This window comes from Megascapheus bottae, chromosome 9 (assembly GCF_031878675.1).
Source record: "Megascapheus bottae isolate mThoBot1 chromosome 9, mThoBot2.hap1, whole genome shotgun sequence".
Taxonomy (NCBI): Eukaryota; Metazoa; Chordata; class Mammalia; order Rodentia; family Geomyidae; genus Megascapheus; species Megascapheus bottae.
Window position 1 is genome coordinate 442,756 of NC_143517.1, and position 21,187 is coordinate 463,942.

Here is a 21,187-nt window from a genome sequence, read left to right on the forward strand (position 1 = left end):
TTTTTTGTTGTTAAAACATTGCAACAATGAGACTTTATTAATAATTATAACCATACCTATAATGATTATGTTAAAAACACCTAAAGATAAATCTTGGTGTACACAGAATATTGTGTGTCATATGGTATAGAACAGTCTTGGGGCTTGAATTTAAGGTCTGGGTACTGTCTCTGAGCTTTTTGCCAAACAATAGGAAATTACCACTTGAGCCACAGCTCCATTTGTGGCTTTTATTTTTTTAAGTTTTTTTTTTCACTTTTGTTTGCTGGCTTTTATTTATTTAGGGGGATCATTTATTGGAGATAGAGTATCATGGACTTTCTTGCCTATAATGGCAATCTTCAGATTTAGCTTCCAGAATAGCTAAGATTACAGATGTGGAAACAAATTGTGGATTTTTTTGGAGAGTTTGTGGCTCAAAAAGAAAAAAAGAAAATGTATTATGCAGGTGTATGTAATAAAATTTTAATTAAAAGTATGTTAAGAATAAAGTAAATATAGAGAATCTTGGGCTGGGAGTTTGGCCTAGTGGTAGAGTGCTTGCCTAGCATGCACGAAGTCACAGGTTCGATTCCTTGGTACCACATACATAGAAAAAATGCTGGAAGTGGTGCTATGGCTCAAGTGGTAAAGCTCTACCTTAAGAAAGCCCAAGGGCAGTGCTCAGGCCCTGAGTTTAGTCCTCATGACTGGCAAAAAAAAAAAGAGAATCTTTGGTTATATAATGAAATTTACATTAAAATAGGAGTTAATAATCTCTAGCCAAACCAGTTTTTTTTCAGCGTTACCTATTTTCTGCATATCTAAAAAGATGGAAAAATACTTTTACACATTTAAAATGATGTAGAAACTAAATTATTATTATTATTATTATTATTATTATTATTATTATTATTCAGGTCAAAACCGAGATGAATGCAACAAATGAATTTGATGACTTTACCCTGTCATCTGAAATAACCTCTGGATGCTGTGAGGTGTCTGATCCAAACTATGATGACAGTTTGGTGTTACTCGAGCAACTTAGAATGAAATATAATGGTAGGATGTTTGTATATATATGATCTTTGACAGTAATGCATGGACAGTGTTCAGTAGTATACCATAGAACACTATTACATTCACATGAGAAAAGTGCATTGTATCAAATTGGATAAAAGGTGACAGGTGTAGTTCAGTGGTACGACTTGCTTAGCATGTGCAAGATCCTGGGTTTGGTCCCCATTACTGAAAACAAAAAAAATGAGGGAAGTTTATTAATTCACATTGCCATGTGTTCAATGTGAGTGTTTCATACAGGCTTTTGGTTGACTCTGTTACCCATTTGCCTTAACATTATCACATAATCAAACAGTTACCATCATCTCTGCTTGGAATATGGTAGTAACCTTATAAACATAGCTGTTACCACTTTTCTAAAAGCCATTATCTAATCAACTATAATTAAATATTTTTAAATTTCAGATATAATCATGTTCACCCTTTGCTTAAACACAAGCTATAATTTTGTATTGCTATAAAGAGACTGAAAACTGTTTTCCAAACATTAAGAGACTGAAAACTGTTTTCCAAAGTATGTATAGTTTTCTATTCCATTTAGCATTGTAATGTTCATATAATATTGTCATGATACTATTCATATGTTTTCAGTATTTTTAATATTAGCATAAATATGTATTGTGTATATAAGGTGGTCTTAAATGTATAATTTGCAGTAATGACCTAAACATGTTATCATCATTTATTTTCCAGTTGTATAAGATGTTAGATTCTCTTTTTAAATCTCCTGCCAGTTAAAATTTTATATTATGATTTGTTCATTTATGAATCAAGATATGATTACTTTAACAACAATATTATTTTTTGCAAATTTATCCAAGTTTGTGGCTTGACTATGTATCTTCATAATAATATCTTTTTTTAAAACCAGTCCTAGGGCTAGAACTCCAGGTCTGAGCACTGTCCTTGAGGGTTGGACAGGCTAGCGCTCTACCACCTGAGCAACAGCACCACTTCTGGCTTTTTCTTTGTGTGTGATACCAAGGAATCGAACACAGGGTTTCATGCATGCTAGGCAAGCACTCTACCACTAAGCCACACTCCCAGTCCCTTAATATCTTTTTAAAGCATTATTGTGATTTTCCAGCACAGAATCTTATGTATGGTAGAAAAGATCTCTACACTTATGTTACATCCCCAGTTGTTATTTATTACTATAATTTGAATATCAAAAGTTTTAAAATTTGAAGTCAAGTTTATGCACTTAAACAAATATTGATTCTAAGCATAATACAGTGGCACAGTTATGTAACTTCACAACTTCATGAGTGTTTACCTTCTCCTCATTTAAAATGCCAGCATGAATACTTTCTATTGAAAATTACATTTGGGATAATCATAAACAACTATATAATGGATATTCTTATAATTATTATATAAATTTATTGATTTGTTAGATTATTAGAAGATTTTCTGTGGATTCTTCTTATAGTCAGCATAGCTACATTTGTATAATAGACTTATACAAAAGTTAGATGTGTGATATAAAGTAACATGAGCTAATGAATATATGACATTAAAGCTACATTCATGTATTTGTTGAAGGTTCTTGGAAATTCTTGGCTTTGATAGACACATTTGATCCACTTCTTTTCCTTCATCCTGATATGCTTCCTTCTAAGAAAAAGAAAACAAAATGTGCACTAAAACTGTCATGACAGATGCTTCCCAATGAATTACAGATTTGATTTTTGTAACTTTCACAAAAATTGGAGAATTAAAAGCCACACTGTGTCACTTTAGTAAAAAGCAGGATTCTCAGATCTGCCTGAAATGACTATATTACTTTTGGCACCTTAATCTATTTGTCAAGATTTAGCAGAGCAGAATCTCTGTGACAGTGCATATACTTTCTACCCTAATATTTCCATCTTCATTACATCTGCAAATGACTTATTATTAAATATAGAATGTCTTATAAAATGCGAACATCTGTCTGGTCAATATAACTTTATATATTTACCTTACAATAAAAAAGCATTCAAGGCCTCATAAATTTCAATATTTGCATATTCATTAATTTAATATTTATTAAAAATTGGTGATATTTGAAGTTACATTACAAATCAACCATCTGTCTGTGGTACCTGATGTATTGTATGTACATTTATTTGTTTATTTGAATTAGGGAAGGGAAAGGGAAAACCAAAATGATAAGACAAAGGAGAAAGGGTAAACCAATGTAATAGCAGTATTCACAAGATAATATGTTGATAATAAACTTTATAACCTGGGAGGGGTAGGGGTAAGGAGAATGGGAGAAAAACAGGGGAAAGGGTAACAATGTTCAATAAGTAATGTACTCACTACCTTACGGATGCAACTGTAACTCCATTATGCATCACTCTGACAATAAATTTATTTATTTTTTATTTTTCTTTTACTTTAATGTACAGAGGAGTTAGTTATATTCACCAGATAGAAGGCGAATTATTTCTCACGCATTGATATCCCCGTATTTGTTCCCAATTCCCTCCCCTGACCCTTTCCCCAAATCTTTCTTCACTTTCTATTTCAAATATATAAATATATATATATGTATGTTAAATGTACTAGGTAACAAAGTCAGACACTGTAACAATAAGAGATTAACCAAAGGGCAAATCAAGAACAGAAAGAAAACATAGTACATTAAGAACAACAGTCACTCCTAATTAAGCTCTTGTTTCCATGTCCTTGAGGTTCATTAATTTGGCCTCATCCTATATGGCCTAATGTATCCAGAGTTTGAGCTATTATAATCCTCTGCTAGGAGAGTCAAGGTTTATACTAATTATTACAAATGAAGGAAACCATTGAGGCTATGTTCCTTTGGGTCTAGCTTACTTTACTTAATATGATTTTTTCTAAGTCTTTCCATTTTCTTACAAATAGGGAGATGTCATTCTTTCTTTTTTTTTTTTTGCCAGTCCTGGGCTTGAGCTCAGGGCCTGAGCACTGTCCTTGGACTTTCTCAAGGCTAGAGCTCTACCACTTGAGCCTCAGCACCACTTCTGGCTTTTTTTTTCTATGTATGTGGTACCGAGGAATCGAACCCGGGTCTTCGTGCATGCTAGGCAAGCACTTTAACCACTAGGCCAAACTCCAGGCCCCGGAGATGTCATTCTTTCTGATGGCAGCATAGAATTCCATTGTTTATAAATACCACATCTTCATGATCCAATTATCTACTGAGGGGCATCTGGGTTGGTTCCATATCTTTGCTATGGTAAATAGAGCTTCACTGAAAATCATTGTGCTAGTGGCTTTAGTATGTCCTTTATTTCTGGACGATAGGGTAAATGCCAAGTAGTGGAATTGCTGGGTCATAGGAGAGCTCTATGTTTAGTTTTTTTAAGAACTGCCCTGCTGCTTACCATAGTGGTTGAAGGTGTTTACACTCCCACCAGCAGTGTAGTAGTGATCCCTCCTGGCCACATCCCTGCCAACATCTGTTGTTATTGGATATCTTGATCATGGCCATTCTAACTAGAGTGAGGTGAAATCTCAGAGTGTTTTGATTTGCATTTCTTTTATGGCCAGAGATGTTGAGCATTTCTTCATGTTTCTATACTCCATTCTTATTTCTTCTTCAGAGAAGTCTCTCTTTAAGTCTTTGGCTGATCTTTTAATGAGATGGTTGTTTGTTTGAATATTTGTTTAGGAGAGATTCATTTTTTAGCTGAATATGTATTTTAGATATGAGGCCTTTGTCTATTGTATGGTTAGTGAAGATCTTCTCCAACTTTGTGGGCTTTCTGTTTAACTTGCAAGATATGTCCTTTGCCATACAGAAGCTCTACAATTTAATGCAATCCCATTTGTCCACACTTTTTATTGTGTTTCTGGGCCATTATTAAGAAAGTTTCCCCTATGCCCAAGGAGGCCTAATGTATCTCCTATTCCATCTTATAAAGTTTTTAGGCTGTAAGCTTTTTTAAATTTTAAATTGTAATTAAATAGAAGGGTTATATTATATTCACCATATAGAAGGTACATTAATTAACAATCATTGCTACCACTTCTCATGTTTCTGTCCCCATTTCCTTCCCCCACCCTTTCCCCTCATTTTGTTTCCTCCCCTTCTCTTTCCTATTTCAAACAAACATATATACAATATATCAGATAACAAGGTAAAATGAGAAATAACACAGTACATTAAGAACAGTTACACCTTATATGGCTCTTATTTCTATATCTTGGAGGTCCTTTATTTAGCCTCATCCTATATGGCCTTATGTATCTAGATATTGCTCTATTGTAAACCTCTGCTAGGAGAGTCCAAGGTTTAAACTAATTATGACAAAGGTGGGAAACCATTGAGCCTATGTTCCTTTGAATCTGGCTTACTTCACTTAATTTGAATTTTTCTGTCTTTCAATATTCCTACTCATTCTTTCTGATGAAAGCATACAAATCCATTGTGTATAAATATAAACATCTTGTTGATCAAGGGCCATTTAGGTTAGTTTCATATCTTTGCTATGGTAAATAATGCTGCAATGAACACAGATGTGCTAGTGGATTTATTGTGCCCTTGTTTCTGGACGCTTGGGTAAATGCCAAGTAGTGGAATTCCTGAGTCACAGGGGAGTTCTATGTTTAGTCTTTTGAGGAACCTCCATACTGCTTTCCATAGTGGTTGAATGAGTTTACACTCCCATCAAGTGTAGTAGTGATTTTAGGGTGTAAGCTTTTACCTCAAGGTCTTTGATCCATTAGGAATTAATCCTGGTGCAGGGTGACATAAAAGGATCCAATTTTAGTTTCCTACAGGTGCTTAACCAGTTCTGCCAGCACCACTTGCTGAAGAGGCTGTCTTTATTCCATTCTATTTTTTTGGCTCCCTTATCAAAGATTAGGAGGCCATAGGTCTGCGGGTTAAAATCTGGGTCCTCTGTTCTATTCTATTGGTCTTCAGGTCTTTTCTTGTACAAATACCAAGCTATTTTGGTCACCATAGCTCTGTAATAGAGTCTAAAGTTTGGTATTGAAATTCCTCCTGTGCTGTTCTTTCTGCTAAGAATTGTTTTTCCTATATGCGTCTTTTTATTATTCCATATGAAATTTTGGATTGCCTCTTCTATTTCTTTAAAGAATGACATTGGGATATTGATGGGTATTGCATTGAATTTGTAAATAGCCCTTTGGCAAGATTGCCATTTTCATGTTAAAATTCTTCCAATCCAGGAGCATTGGAGATTCTTCCATTTCCTCGGTTCTGCTTTAATTTCCTTTTTTCAGGGTTTTGAAGTTTTCATCAAAAATGTCCTGTACATTCTTAGTTAGGTTAATTCCTAGGTACTTTATTTTCTTTGGGGCTATTGCAAAAGAAGTTGCTTTCCTGATTGTTGCCTCATTCCTCTCATTGTTGGCATGTAGGAAGGCAGTTAATTTTTGAGGATCAATTTTATACCTGCTACCTTGCCAAAGTTTTGAATCAGGTCAGTCATCTTGGGAGTGGAGTCTATAGGGTTCTTTAAACACAGAATCATGTCATCTGCAAAGAGGGAAAGTTTCATTTCCTCTTTCCCTGCTTGGATCCCCATTATGCTTACTTCTTACCTTATTGCTCTGGCTAGGAATTCTAACACTATGTTAAAAAGGAATAGAAAGAATGGGCATCCTTGTCTCATTCCTGATTTTAGTGGAAATGGCTTTAGCTTTTCGCCATTAAGTATAATGCTAGCTGTCGGTCTGTCATACACAGCTTTTATTATACTGAGGAATGTTGCACGGATTCCTAGTTTCTCCAGAGCTTTTAGCATAAAGGGATACTGCAAGTCAAATGCCTCAATATCCATCAAAGAAATGGAGCTATAGCTCTCTTTCTTTGAGGAGTCCCTGTCTGATTTCGGGATGAGGGTTATGCTGGCTTCATAGAATGAGTTTGGTGAAGAGCCTTTGCTTTATATTTCATTGAAGAACTTAAGGGGTATTGGTGTGAGCTCTGCTCTGTAGGCCTTATAGAATTCAGCTATGAATCCATCTGGTCCTGGGCTTTTCTTGGGTAGAAGGTCTTTTATTGCCATTTCTATTTCAGTATTTGAGTTGGATCTGTTTAGTTGGATTAGATATTCTTGTTTCAGTTTGCGTATCTTAATACTATCTGGAAATTCATCCATCTCTTCTAGATTCTCAAATTTGTTGGCATAAATATTTGAAAAGTATTCCCTTATGTTTTTCTGGATCTTGGTAATTTGTATCGTGATATTTCCATTCTTGTCCATGATTTTGTTTATATGGGTGTGCTCTGTTCCTTTTTTGGTAAGATTTGCTTAGGGTCTGTCAATTTTGTTAATTTTTTCAAAGAGGTTGGAATAAAATCTATCAAGCTAATGGCCCCATAAGCAGGCTGGAGTTGCCATCCTCATATCAGATAAAATAGACTTAAAACTAAAATTAGTGAGAAAAGACAAAGAAGGTTATAATATATTCTAAATGGATCTCTCTTCAAGGAGGATATAACCATCCTAAATATCTACACACCTAATGCCAGAGCACCCAACTTCACACCACTGTCACATATGGATAGATCAACCAGGCAAAAACTCAACAGAGAATGGAGCAATTGTATAAACCAACTAGAGCTAACAGACATCTGGAGATTATTCCACCCAGCAACACCAGAATATATGATTTTTCAACAGCAAATGCAACATTTTCTAATTTTTTTGCCAGTCTTGGGCTTAAGCTCAGGGCCTGAGCACTGTCCTTGGACTTTCTCAAGGCTAGATCTCTACCAACTGAGCCTCAGCACCACTTGTGGCTTTTTTCTATGTATGTGGTACCGAGGAATCGAACCCGGATCTTCATGCATGCTAGGCAAGCACTCTACCACTAGGCCAAACTCCCGACCCCTCTAATTTTTTTTGAAAAATCAACTATGCCATTTTAACCTCTTCTTTTGATGTCTTTCTTTAGTTCCCTTGCCTATTTAGTGATTGGTTTGTTGGGTTTGGGGGGGATTAGTTTCTTGAATTCCCTAGAGATACTGAATATTTAGCATTTGTCTTATGTCTTATTGGTAAATATCTTTTCCCAGTTGGTTGGCTGTCTTTCTACTTTAGTAGCTATGCTTTTGTCTGTGCAGAAACTTTTTATTTTTAGGTAGTTCCATTTATCAAGTCTCTCTACAATCTGTTGGGACTCTCGGCCTCTGTTCAGGAAGTTTTTGCCTGTGCCTATTAGTTCCAGTGTCTTTCCAACTAAAAAAATTCAACTCTGGAGTTTGGCCTAGTTGTAGAGTGCTTGCCTAGCATTCATGAAGAACTGGATTCAGTTCCTTGGTACCACATACATACAAAAAGCCAGAAGTGGTGCTGAGGCTCAAGTGGTAGAGCTCTAGCCTTGACAAAATCCAAGGACAGTGCTCATCCCCTGAGCTCACGCTCAGTACTGGCAAAAAGAAAAATTTTAAAAAATAAAATAAAAAATTTCAACTATGATTTTCTACAATTTTTAGGAAGCCTTGCAAAGAATATATACTTTTAGTAGGTGTAAATTATTTTGGGGCTTAAACTCAGTTCTTGGGCTCTCTTAGCTCTTTTTCCTAAAGGCTGGAGCTCTCCTACTTGAGTCATCCCTCCACTTCTAGGAGGTTTAACTGGAGACAAGAGTCACATGGACTTTCATTCCTGCATTGGCTTTGAACCATGATGCTCACACCACAGACTCCAGAGTACATAGGATTTTAAGCATGAGCCATCATTGCCTAGAAGACGTTTATATTTTAAAATGTTATGTTAATAGACAACTCTCTGTTATTGTCATTTCTTTTTGAAAATTATGCTTCCTGACAGAATGGCTTTGCTGTTTGTTTTGGGAAAAGACAATGTTGCTAGGGAAAAATGAATTAGGGACTTAGGTATTTCTGTGTGACAGGTTTTAAATTTGTTTTGATGATGTAAAAATCAATGTTAATAAATTCTTTTTTTAAAAAACTGCAAAAAATTCCACTACTTGGCATTTACCCAACCACCCAGAAACAAGGACACACTAAAGCCACTAGCACAACCATGTTCATTGCAGCACTATTTACCATAGCAAAGATATGGAACCAACCCAGATGTCCCTCAGTTGATGAGTGGATCAACAAGATGTGGTATTTATACACAATGGAATTCTATGCTGCTGTCAGAAAGAAAGACATCGCCCCATTTGTAAGGAAATGGAAAGACATAGAAAAAAATCACATCAAGTGAAGTAAGCCAGACTCAAAGGAACATAGGCTCAATGATTTCTCTCATTTGTCATAATCAGTAGAAACCTTGGGCTCCCTTAGTAGAGGTTTACAATAGAACAAAACCTAGATACATAAGGCCAGATAGTATAATACTAAATGAAAGAATCTCCAGGATATAGAAACAAAAGCTATATAGTGAGTGATTGTTGTCCTTAATGTACTGTTATCTCTCATCTCTTTTGCTGTCTCTTGGTTATCTCATATTGTTACAGTATTTCATCTTGTTATCTGATATATTGTATATATGCTTAATTAGTTATATGAAATTGGATAGGGAAGGGGAAAAACAACATGAGTGGCAGGGGAGGGGAGGGAAATGGGGACCATGACATTAGAAAGGGTATCAATGTATGTGAAGTAATGCACATTCTATCTGGTGAATATAATATAACCCTTCTATTAATTACAATAAAAATATATATAAATAAAAAAACTGCAAATAATATTCAACCAAGGGGAAATGACTCAGTGAAATTTAAACATGGTTGGTGAGTTGCTCAAGGAGTAGAGCCATCTAGGTAGATGGCTAGCACCCATCTAGCTAAGTGGAAAGTCACAAGTTCCAGTTGCAGTACTTGTGGTATAAAAAGATATAACACTTAGATATATCATTTGGAAGTGATGTCTATGTATTTAATTTGTACACATGTACATAGATGTATGACAGACAGATAATGTTTCATGTTTTACTTTATAATAAATTTATTGTGAAATTATATTTTGGTGTGGAGATTTAGCACAGTTGTATAGCTTCACATATGACAGGCTTCGAGTTCAATTCTTATTAACAGAAATGAAAGAGATTCAGGGGTAGAGAGAGGGGGAAACAGAGAGAGGGGGAAAGAAGGAGGAGATGGTGAAGGAAAGAATAAAGGAAGGTAAAGATGGAGTTTCAGAAGAAAGGAGGGAGCATGTAAGGTGAAAATTTACTTTTAATATTAATATGAGCTCCAAGTAATAGAAAGAAGAGGTTTATTCTTTCTTGTTATTTATCCTTTTCTTTTTGTCTTTTTTTTTGTTCGTTTATCTGTGTTTGGGAAAGTAAGGGGAACCACAGAGAGAGAGGGACAAAGGATGACCTGGAGGGACAAAGGGTAACCAAATACAAGTACTCTGTACACTCTGTAAAAAATGAACTATAGAAATTGTGGATGGAGATAGGGAAAAAAACTTGAAAGAGAGCAAGGAAAGAGGTAACATTTCCAAAAAAGAAATGTGATCTTTACCTGACTTATGTAACTGTCAGGCCTCTGTACATTACCTTCATAATGAACAATAAAAAAATTAAGTTTTTATTAATTCCAATATTTTCTTGTAAATTTTGCTTATGTTGATAAATTATATAATATTATTTATTATTCTTAAATTTTGCTATCTCTAGGGTGCATGGTTTATGTGAAATTTATTTTAAAATGTACAAAATCTCAAAAACAATTCAAACAAATGAGAACCCTCTCATCTCAAATTTCAGCTGTGGTTAGGATTGTCATCACTCAGTTTGATTTCTCTCAATTTGCATCTACACAATTTAACCTATTATTTTAATTATATTTAATACCTATATTTCTCTTGTTGAACTTCAATTGAGAATAGAGTTTGATTCCATATAAGTAGTTTGGCTTCTCTGTAATCATTTCAGAATTTCTTACCCTCATTATCAGATAGTTTCAGTCACACATTTGTTCTTATTGCTCTGATATTAAAAGAGATCCTTGGAAATATATAGGTTTTTTTACCTGCACTGCTCTGTCTTCTATGGAGTTCTGTCCTGTGATCCTTAGTTTACAGATTCAGCTGACTGGCTTGGGTTCAACTAACTCAGCTTTTACAACAGCCCACATACTCTAGTATAGACTATTTCAGTTTCTTCTCTCCATGTAATATCCTGGGAAGCATTTCAGAGAAAGGAATTGGGACATGGAAACGTCTGCTTTATTTGCTTCCTGTCTATCAGAGATCATGAACTAACATCTATTTTTCTTTAAAGTATTTTATATATTTGGCATGCTTTGTTTCATTTCAGAAACAAAATTAGTACCTAAGAGTGATGGTGGTCAGAAGCAGATAATAAAAGGCCTTCAACAGTAGTTCTAGATTGGCAAGAATGGTCCGCTTTCCCTTCTGCCTGCTTTCTGTTCATCTTTTATTTCTCAGTGTAGTCATCGCTTTTCTAGGGAAAACCCACAGAGTTCAGTTTAGATCAGATTCACTTAGCTGATTACAGAACTCTTTTGTCTTACATAATCTGTTCGAATTGCGTTCATTTTTACTTGTCTTTCATCTGCATTAGACTTAGAACTTGAGCATACTTTCATCTTTTTATCTGAGGAACATAGTATAATGTTCTACACTGTAGTCTACAGTGTTTAATACATAAATGTGAAAATGTACAGTCCTTCATATTTGAAAAGTTCTATATATTTCATGCATATCATGCCTTTTTCCTGATATAGATCATGGTAAGATAATGAAAATCCAAGATGCACTTCATTCATATAAAAGATTGTTAAAACTTAAATGTAGCCACTATGAAGTGCTTAAAGGAAAAACTGAACAAACGAGAAAAAATATTAGTACACTACAAAAGGAGCTGTCAGAAGAAGAGCATGCAAAAGTAGAACAGGAACAGGAACTCCGCAATTTGAGGTAAGATATCATCATTTAAAAGATGGGTTTTCTGGGACATGTCAAACTAAACAAGACTCTAAATATTCACACAGTGAGACCTAAGGAGGTTATTCTTAGGAGAAGATAACAAAGGCTCAATAGTTATGTGCATATGATCATGTAACATATGTTTATGAAAATGAATGCCAAGAAATGGGAACAAGAGGATTTTTTTGTTATTTTACTTTTTGTGCGTTTGCCCCCATTGTCAATATGTTTTATCTCTATACTTTTTTGTATGTAAATTTATCTCTTTGGGGAGAATGAGGACTACAGAAATGGTGAGACTAGAGTGAACTAATGCATTAGTAATATATTTCATTGAGATACCATTGCATTTCTAGCTGATTTATAAACTTGTCTATAAGCAATAAATATAGTTTACTTTAACCTATGTTTTGAGACATAAAAATGACTGCAAAAAGTAAGTTTTACATTTCTCAATATACTGAATACTTTCAAAATTCCTTTTCTACAATAATTGTAAGAGAAATTTATGATTAGCAGAATACTCTTTCATTGTAACCTTTCAAGATTTTGTGTTATTTAGAAGAGGTTTTAAATATGAGATCTAGAAAAAATGTTCGAAAGCAAAGATATTTTAAGGTAATAAAATAACAGATGAACCGTGAGATTATAAATTGAATTTTTATTTTTGACAAAAATGAATTTTAAGATAAGTGCATTTAATTGCAGATTTGCTTTACATCAAGAAGAAGAAAAGAGAAGAGATGTTGACGGGCTATATGAAAAAATTAAAATACAGTTAAGAGATAAAGAAGAGCAATATAAAAATGTAGTTAAAATGAGACAAAAACTTGGTAATTCTGTTAGGACACTTAGTATGGAACTGAAAACTGTAAAAAACGATTTGAGTCAGGTAATGAATATTGGGTAAAACTTCATAGTTCTCACTTCAATAATAGTTATCCTTTTGATTCAAAATATATAATCATATTTGCTTAATAATGACATACAGTAAAATGTTTGGTAATTCTCTAACTGTACAGACATCCTTCATGTACATTTATACAAGCTTAAAGACATCTACTACAAAGATTCTGGGAAGGTGGCAGAGGTTCTGGGTGTCTGAGCTCTTGCCAAGATTCCAGTTTTAGCATTCTAGCAAAAAGTTTGTGGCTAAAGAGCGACACTAAGTAAACCAGAGTAAAATAATCAGGCAGCCTAAACCAGTGGCAGCAGCAGTAGCTGCAGCAGAGGTGATGGCAGCCATAACTGACACTCTCAGAGTAACTGCACCAAGACAAAGGTGCCAAAGTCTGAGTACTCAGTGCTTCACTTACCTGCAGCACGTGACTACAAGCAGAAATCTTCATCCTTCAGGCTACAGACAGACACAGATCACAGACAGCTCTGAAAACAAGGGGAAGCATGAGTAAACCACAAAAGGCAGTCTCACACCTTCTCACAGAACAGCACTGGGAAGGTAGCCAAGAACAGCGCCATCTTGGCTACTGGTGAAGACCCTGCTAGACCAACTAGCAGATAACCAGAGCCTGAAAAGTGGTGTCTGCAGTGCCATTTCTCAAGGGCGCAAAGGAATCTGACAACTATCACATTAACATGCTGATATGTTCCCTGCCCTGGAGGGAAAAATTGCTTCCAAAGCTGGGCAGGAATCTTCTCTCACTAAATCAAGCCAGAGGTAGACCCACTGTCAGCTGAGCTGGCAAGAACAACAGTGGCTCCACGCTGAGTCTGGAAGAGTTCTAAAGCTCACCATTGGCTAAAACTCCACCCATATTCAAGCTACCAAAAACAGCCAACTTTCACATGTAGGACACATAAAGAACATCGCCCTGCCAATAAATTAGACTGGGGGGACAGTTACAAATGTCCCAAGTTTGTAAGTCAAAACTTTTTCTGCCATGCTAACAAACTGATAGGAAAAACCAACTAAACAAAGGAAAAACGATTATCACAAGGAAGTGAGAAATTCCAGGCAGAGAATGGATCTTGAATTCAATGGAGAGGAAAGTTTCCCCAAATAAAGGAAAGAATTTTTTTCCAATTATAATTTTAAAAATTTTACTAATTTAATTGTTACCATTTCTACTTTTTTCAATTTCACAGTTTCTCCATTATTTTTCCCATTTTTCCTTCATTGCACATCAATTCACCCCTAGAGACATAGTGACAAAAATTAATAGGTGTCCTCCTTCATTGTGTACATACTTAATTCATATTATATTTTTATCTACTCAGTCCACATTTCAATTTTAACTTTAGTATTACGTCTTTATTTTTTTTAATTTTTATTGTTGGGTTAATGTATAGAGGGATTACAAGTGCTCACACATTGATACCCCTCTCATGTTTTTGTCCCCATTTCCTCCCCCTAACACCTCCCAAGCATCTTGTATTCCTCTCTTCCTTTTCCTATTTCAAATAAACAAACATATATATAATATACCAGGAAACAAAGACAGATACACTAACAATATGAGATTAAACAAAGGGCAATAAAAGGGAAATAAATAACATAGTACATTAAGGACATTTACATAAGGTAAAGGTATTGTTTCCATATCCTACAGATCCTTTCATTTACTCTTATCCTATATGACCTTGTGTACCTAGATTTTGAACTACTGTAATCCTCTGCTAGGAAAGTACTGGATGTGTAATAATTATTACAGATAAGGGAAACCATGAAGCACATGTTCCTTTGAGTCTGGCTTACTTCACTTAATATGATTTTTTCCAAGTCTCTCTATTTCCTTACAAATGGGGCGATGTCATTCTTTCTGATGATAGCATAGAATTCCATTGAGTGTAAGTACCACATCTTCTTGATCCAATCATCTACTGAGGGGCATCTGCAATGAACATCATTGTGCTAGTGGCTTTAGTATGTCTTTGCTACTGAATGTTTAAGTAGTGGAATTACTGGATCATAGAGCAGCTCTATGTTTACTTTTTTAAGGAATCACCATATGGATTTCCAGAGTGGTTGAATGAGTTTATACTCCCACCAACAGTGTAGTAGTGATCCCTCCTGGACACATCCCCACCAGCATCTGTTGTTATTAGATTTCTTGATGATGGCCATTCTAACTGCATTGAGGTGAAATCTCAGAGTTTTTTGATTCGCATTTCTTTAATGGCCAGAGATGTCGAGCATTTCTTCATGTGTCTATAGGCCATTCTTATTTCCTCTTCAGAGAAGTCCCTCGTTAAGTGTTTAGTCCATCTTTTAATGGGATGGTTGTTTCTTTGAAGATTTGTTTTGGAGAAATTCAATTTTTTTAGCTGTAGATATATTTTAGATATGAGGACTTTGTCTGTTGTATGGCTAGTGAAGATCTTCTCCCACTCTGTAGGCTTTCTATTTAACTTGCTAGCTGTGTCCTTTGCCATAGAAAAGCTCTGCAGTTTAATGCAGTCCCAGTATTACTTCTTCAAATATGCATAAGTTTGAGGGTTTTTTATTATTGGTCTCTTTTTCTCTTCTTTCATATACCTATTTTATTTTAATTTTTCATTTTAATTTTCAATTTATTATTTATTCATTTTCCCTTTCTTTCACTTGAGGTCTCACTTATCTTCATGCTAGTCCTTTCCTTCCCTATATTACTCTTCTCCTATTTTTTCCTCTTGTCTTTAATTGTGCCTTTCTATCGCATGTCATTTGCTCCTTCTTGGATTTCCATAGTTCATGGATCAATAGTTGAATGTTGTTGACCCAGACTGCATATGTAGTTGTTAAATTACACTGTAGGTCCAAAGTGATTTAAATCTCATAGGAATCTGATTGATAAAACTGTGTGTAATAAAACCTATGTTTGCTGGTGGCATTGGATTTGTTTGTAAATGTACAAAAGGAGAAAAGGAGAGAGAGTGAGAATATCAGTGTAAAACTGAAACTCTATAGTCTGTGTAGCTATGGAGTGTTTTGTTGGTTCTAAGGATTTTAATCCCAATCTTGTCTAATATTAGTCTTACTCCCATTTCCAAATGGGCAGAACAAGAAACTCAAGCATAGTGGCAAGTCAAGGAATCACATCTCCCACTCAAAATAGACAGGCAACAGAGAAGTTAATGAAAAAAACAAAAGGAGAGACTTCAAAATGCTCTACAAATGTTACTGGTGAAAATTTTGAAAGCATAATAAGGCTATGCATGAACATGATGAAGCTAATCAAAGATTAAATGAGGAATTCATGGAATTGACAAACAGGAAGATAAATTAATTCCAACAAAAATCAGAATACAACAACTGAAGTAAAGGAATTTAATGGGAGAATACAAATACAAATCAAGGGGGTAAAGAAAAGTCCATACAAGATGTAAAACAAGAGGTGCAAGCCATCAAAAATGACCAACTAGAAGGAAGGGATATGAACAAAATAGAAAGTATGGTAAAAGTTTAGACGATGCAGAAGAGAGAATTTCCAGAATTGAAGAGAGCCTAGAATTTATAAAGACCAGAGAATGATTCAAAACAAATCAAAGAAATATGACAGATCTCTTCAGGAGCTGCAAGATAAAATTAGGAAACCTAATTTAAGGCTAATCATATTGAGAAGGGCCTGAAGTAGAAGCTTAGTGGAATTGGAAATATACTTCAGGGAATCATCTCAGAGAACTTCCCAAACACAAGAACAAACCTATCAAGATATAAGTAGCTTTTTTTGTAGATCATAGGGGTTGAATTCTGGGCCTGGACACTGTTCCTGAGTTTTTCAGCTTGAGGCTACCACCCTACCCCTGTGCCTGGGCACTGTCCCTGAGATTGTCAGCTCAAGGCTATCACCCTACTCCTGGAGCCACAGCCCCACTTCCTGGTTTCTAGAGGTTAATTGGAGATGAGAGTCTCCTGGTCTTTAGTGCCCGGACTGGCTTTGAACCTTGACCTCAGATCTCAGTCCCCTGAGTAGTTAGGATTACAGATGTGACCACCACGCCCAGCAAAAGTAGTTTTTAAAACCCAAAACAGACAAGACCAGAAAAGGGCATCCCACTGCCATATCATAATGTGTACAAGATCAAAAGATAAATACTAAGGAAATGATCCATAAAGCAGCTGGGGGAAAAACAGTCACCTACAAAGGAAAACCAGTCCGAATAAGCACAGATTTCTCAGCAGAGACCATGAAAGCAAGAAGAGCTTGGAATGATGTATGCCATGACCTAAAGACAATAACTACCAGCCAAGAATACTGTACCCAGCTAAACTCTCATTCATAGCAGAGAGAAAAATAAAAACTTTCCACAGCAAAGAAACATTGAAACAGTATATATTGACAAATGAGCATTACAGAAACTTCTAAGAGATGTTCTACACATTGAAAATCAACACAAACATGATATTGACAGGGAAATGGCAGATAAAAAGTATATCAGGTGATTATAACAAGAATTGACCCCACATAGTACATAACAAAATAAATAAAATGGCAGAAACTAACAAACACTTTTTTAATCCTAACTCTCAATATCCATGGACTAAACTTTCCAATTAAATGACATACACACTCTCCAAATAAATGACATACACTGACTACTTGGATAAGAAGTAAGATCCACCTTTCTCCTGTCTTCAAGAGACACATCTTGCCCAAAAATAGAAACAAATTCTGCGAGTGAGAGGCTGGAATAAAATCTGTCAAGCAAGAGACCCCCATAAACAGTCTGGAGTGGTCATCCTCAGATCAGATAAAATAGACTTCAAACTAAAATGAGTGAGAAGAGAACAAGAAGGTTATTACATACTACTAAAGGGATCTCTCAGCCAGATGGGTGCAGTGGCTCATGCCTGTAATCCTAGCTACTCAGGAGGCTGAGATCTGAGGATTAAGATTCAAAGCCAGCTTGGGCACAATTAACCTCTAGAAAACAGGAAGTGAGGCGTGGCTCAAGGGTAGGGTGGTAGCCTTGAGCTGAAGAGCTCAGAGACAGTGCCCAGGCCCATTTCAAGCCCCATCACACACACACACACACACACACACACACACAAGGATCTCTCCTTCAGGAGGATATAACCATCCAAATGCCAGAGCACCCATCTTTAACAAACCAACTTTTCTTACTCTAAAACTGCAGTAATTTTGGTGACTTTGACACACCACTGTCACCTCTGGATAGATCAACAAGGCAAAAACTCAACAGAGAAATCTCCTAATGAACAATTGCATTGACCAACTAGACCTAAAAGCCATCTGCAGATTATTTGAACCAGCAACATCAGAATATAAGGTCTTTTCAGCAGCACATAGATCACATTTTAGGGCACAAAGCAAATCTGTACAAATTCTGAAACACTGAAATTATTCCCTTCTTTCCTCAAAATAGAATAGTATAAAATTGGAACTCAACAACAAATACCAATATAGAAAATTGTGTTAGTCACATATTGTAGAATCACCAGAGGGTAATTGAGGAACTCAGAACAGAAATTCAACAGTTTATGGTATTTAACAAAAAGGAGAACACAAAATACCAGTTCCATTAGGACACAGCAAAGGCATTACTCAGAGGAAAAGTTAAAACTCTTAGAGCCTACATTAACAAATGGGAGAAATCTCAAACCAAAATTTAATGATGACCTTTAAGCTCCTCAAAAAAGAGCAACAAACCAAACCCAAATCCAGTAGAAGGAAAAAATATTAAAATTAAAGGAGAATTAAATGTACTAGAGTAAAAAAACTATAGAAAGAATCAAAAAACAGGAGTTGGTTCTTTGAAAAAATTGATAGACCCATAGCAAATTTTACAATAAAAGAAGGGGGTACACCCAAATAAAATCACCAATGAGAATGGAAATATCATGAGACAAATGAACAATGTCCAGAACATCATACTAGAATATTTTTCAAAACCTTATGCCAACAAATTTGACAATCTAGAAGAGATGAAGTTCTAGTCAATAATAACATAGCCATCCTAAAGCAGGAAGATCTATATCAAATGAACATACACATTTCAGGGAATGAAATAGAAGTGGCAATAAGAGTCCTCCCATCCAAGAAAAGCTTAGGACCTGGTGAATTCACAGCTGAATTCTATGAGGCCTTCAAAGCAGAACTCACGCCAATACTCCTCAAACAAAAGTTCTTTACCAAACTCATTCTATGAAGACAGCATAACATATCTCAAACCAGACAGGGAGTCATCAAAGAAAGAGTACTAATGATACATTGCTTTGATGAACATGGATGCAAAACTTCTAAACAAAGTACTGGCCAATCAACTTCAACAGCTCATCAGAAAAATTATACACTATGATCAAACAGTATTCATCAGAGAGATGTAAAGCTCGTTCAATATACACAAGTCAATATAATTCATCACATCAATAGGAGAAAGGACAAGCATCACATGATCATCTCAATAGTTGAAGAAAAGACAGTCAACAAGATCCAACACCCCTTTATGCTAAAAGCTCTGTAGAAACTAGGAATCCATGGAGCATTCCTCAAAATAATAAAGGCTGTGTATAACAAACCTACAACTAGCATTATTGTTAAAGGTGAAAAGCTAAAGCCATTCTTTAAGGAAATAGAAGAAAGAATCCAAAAATTGACAGGAAATAATAAAAGACCCCATATAGCAAAAACAACCCTTAGCAGAAAGAACAGTGCTGAAGGAATAACAATACCAAACTTGCGACTCTGTTACAGAGCTGTAGTAAACAAAACAGCTTGGTACTGGCACAAGAACAGGCCTGAAGACCAATGGAATGGAACTAAAGGCCTGGAAATCAAACCACTGACCTATAGCCACCTAATCTTTGATAAGGTAGCCAAAAAAAATGGTATGGAAGAAAGACAGCCTCTTAAACAAATTGTGCTAACAGAACTGGTTAAGCACCTGCAGAAAGCTAGAGTTGGATCCTTCTTTGTCACCTGCACCAGAATTAATTCCAAATAGATCAAAGACCTTGAGGAAAAAGCAGATACCCTGAAAAGTTTAGAGTAAGGAATAGGAGATACCCTAGGAATCCTTTCTTATTAAAGGACCAAAAACATAACAAATCAAAGAAAGATATGGCAAAGCACATAGCAAGTTAAATAGACAGCCCACAGAGTGGGAAAAGAACTTCACTAGGGCCTCCTACTTAAAATATACCTAAGGTTCAAAACATTGAACTTATTGACCGTGAGTTTGGCTTAGTGGTAGACCCACGTTCGATTCCTCAGTACCACATACATAGAAAAAAAGCCAGAACAGGAGGGACAGCTACTACACTGTTGGTAGGAGTGTAAACTCATTCAATCACTATGGAAAGCAGTGTGGAGGTTCCTCAAAAGACTATATAGAGCTCTCCTATGACCCAGCAATTCCACTACTTGGCATTTACCCAATCATCCAGAAACAAGGACATACTAAATCTAGTAGCACAACGATGTCCACTGCAGCACTATTTACCATAGCAAAGATATGGAACCAACCCAGATGTCCCTCAGTTGATGATTGGATCAACAAGAGATTATGGGTTTTGGGGGGTCATAAAACTGTTCAGTGGTAGTGTTCGATTTGTCTGTAAGTGCGCAAAAGGAGAGAGAGAGAGAGAGAGAGAGAGAGAGAGAGAGAGAGAGAGAGAGAGAGAGAGAGTGAAAATACTAGTCTAAGATTGTGAACCTCTATAGTCTTGGCAGCTATAGAGCACTAGGTTTGTTACTATCTTGAAATTGTAATCTTATGTGGTATTAGTTTTGCTCCCATTTTCAAATTAGCAGAACAAGAAACTCAAGAAACCTGGCACATCAAGGAATTGCATCTCGCCCTCAAATAGGCAACAGAGCAGTCAATGGGAAACCTAGAGGAAAGTCTTCTAAATGCTCTATAAATACTATTGGTAAATGATCAATGCGAAGTTTGAAACTATGAAGGATATACGGGAATGTGGAGAAGTCAATCAAAGAATAATGGAGGTATTCATCGAATACAAAAACAGAAAGTTGAATGAATTCCAACAAAAGTCCAATGAGAGTAAAGCTTCTGAGCTAAAAAAAAAGGACTTCAAAGAGAGCACTAAAATCAAAATCAAAGAGGTAAATAAGCCCATACAAAATCTAAAATGAGATGCTAGGCTTTTATCAAAAATGACCAACTGGAAGGAAGGGAGATGAAGAACAAACTAGAAAGTATTGATAGCAGTTTAGACGATGCAGAAGAGAGAATCTCCGGTGTTGAAGATAACCTAGGATTTATAGAGAAAGACCAGAAAATGAATCAAAACAAGTCTAAGAAATACGATTGGAAAAATCTCAA

General features: G+C 35.7%; 1 protein-coding gene across 2 annotated transcripts in view; it reads left to right on the forward strand.

Annotated features, from left to right (window-relative positions):
• The first annotated feature begins 903 nt into the window (after positions 1–903).
• LOC150058673 (coiled-coil domain-containing protein 144A-like) overlaps positions 904–21,187 on the forward strand; it is a 36,662-nt gene continuing 16,378 nt past the window's right edge. Inside the window, exons 1-4 of one of the 2 annotated variants that reach the window (XM_090338795.1) lie at positions 954–1,041; positions 1,465–1,573; positions 11,737–11,929; positions 12,647–12,830. In XM_090338795.1, the coding sequence (XP_090194921.1) occupies positions 11,751–11,929; positions 12,647–12,830 (363 nt within the window). In that variant the 5' untranslated portion in view covers positions 954–1,041; positions 1,465–1,573; positions 11,737–11,750. Of the gene's footprint in view, positions 1,042–1,464; positions 1,574–11,736; positions 11,930–12,646; positions 12,831–21,187 lie in introns of both variants that reach the window. The other variant, XM_090338794.1, reaches the window with a different exon arrangement.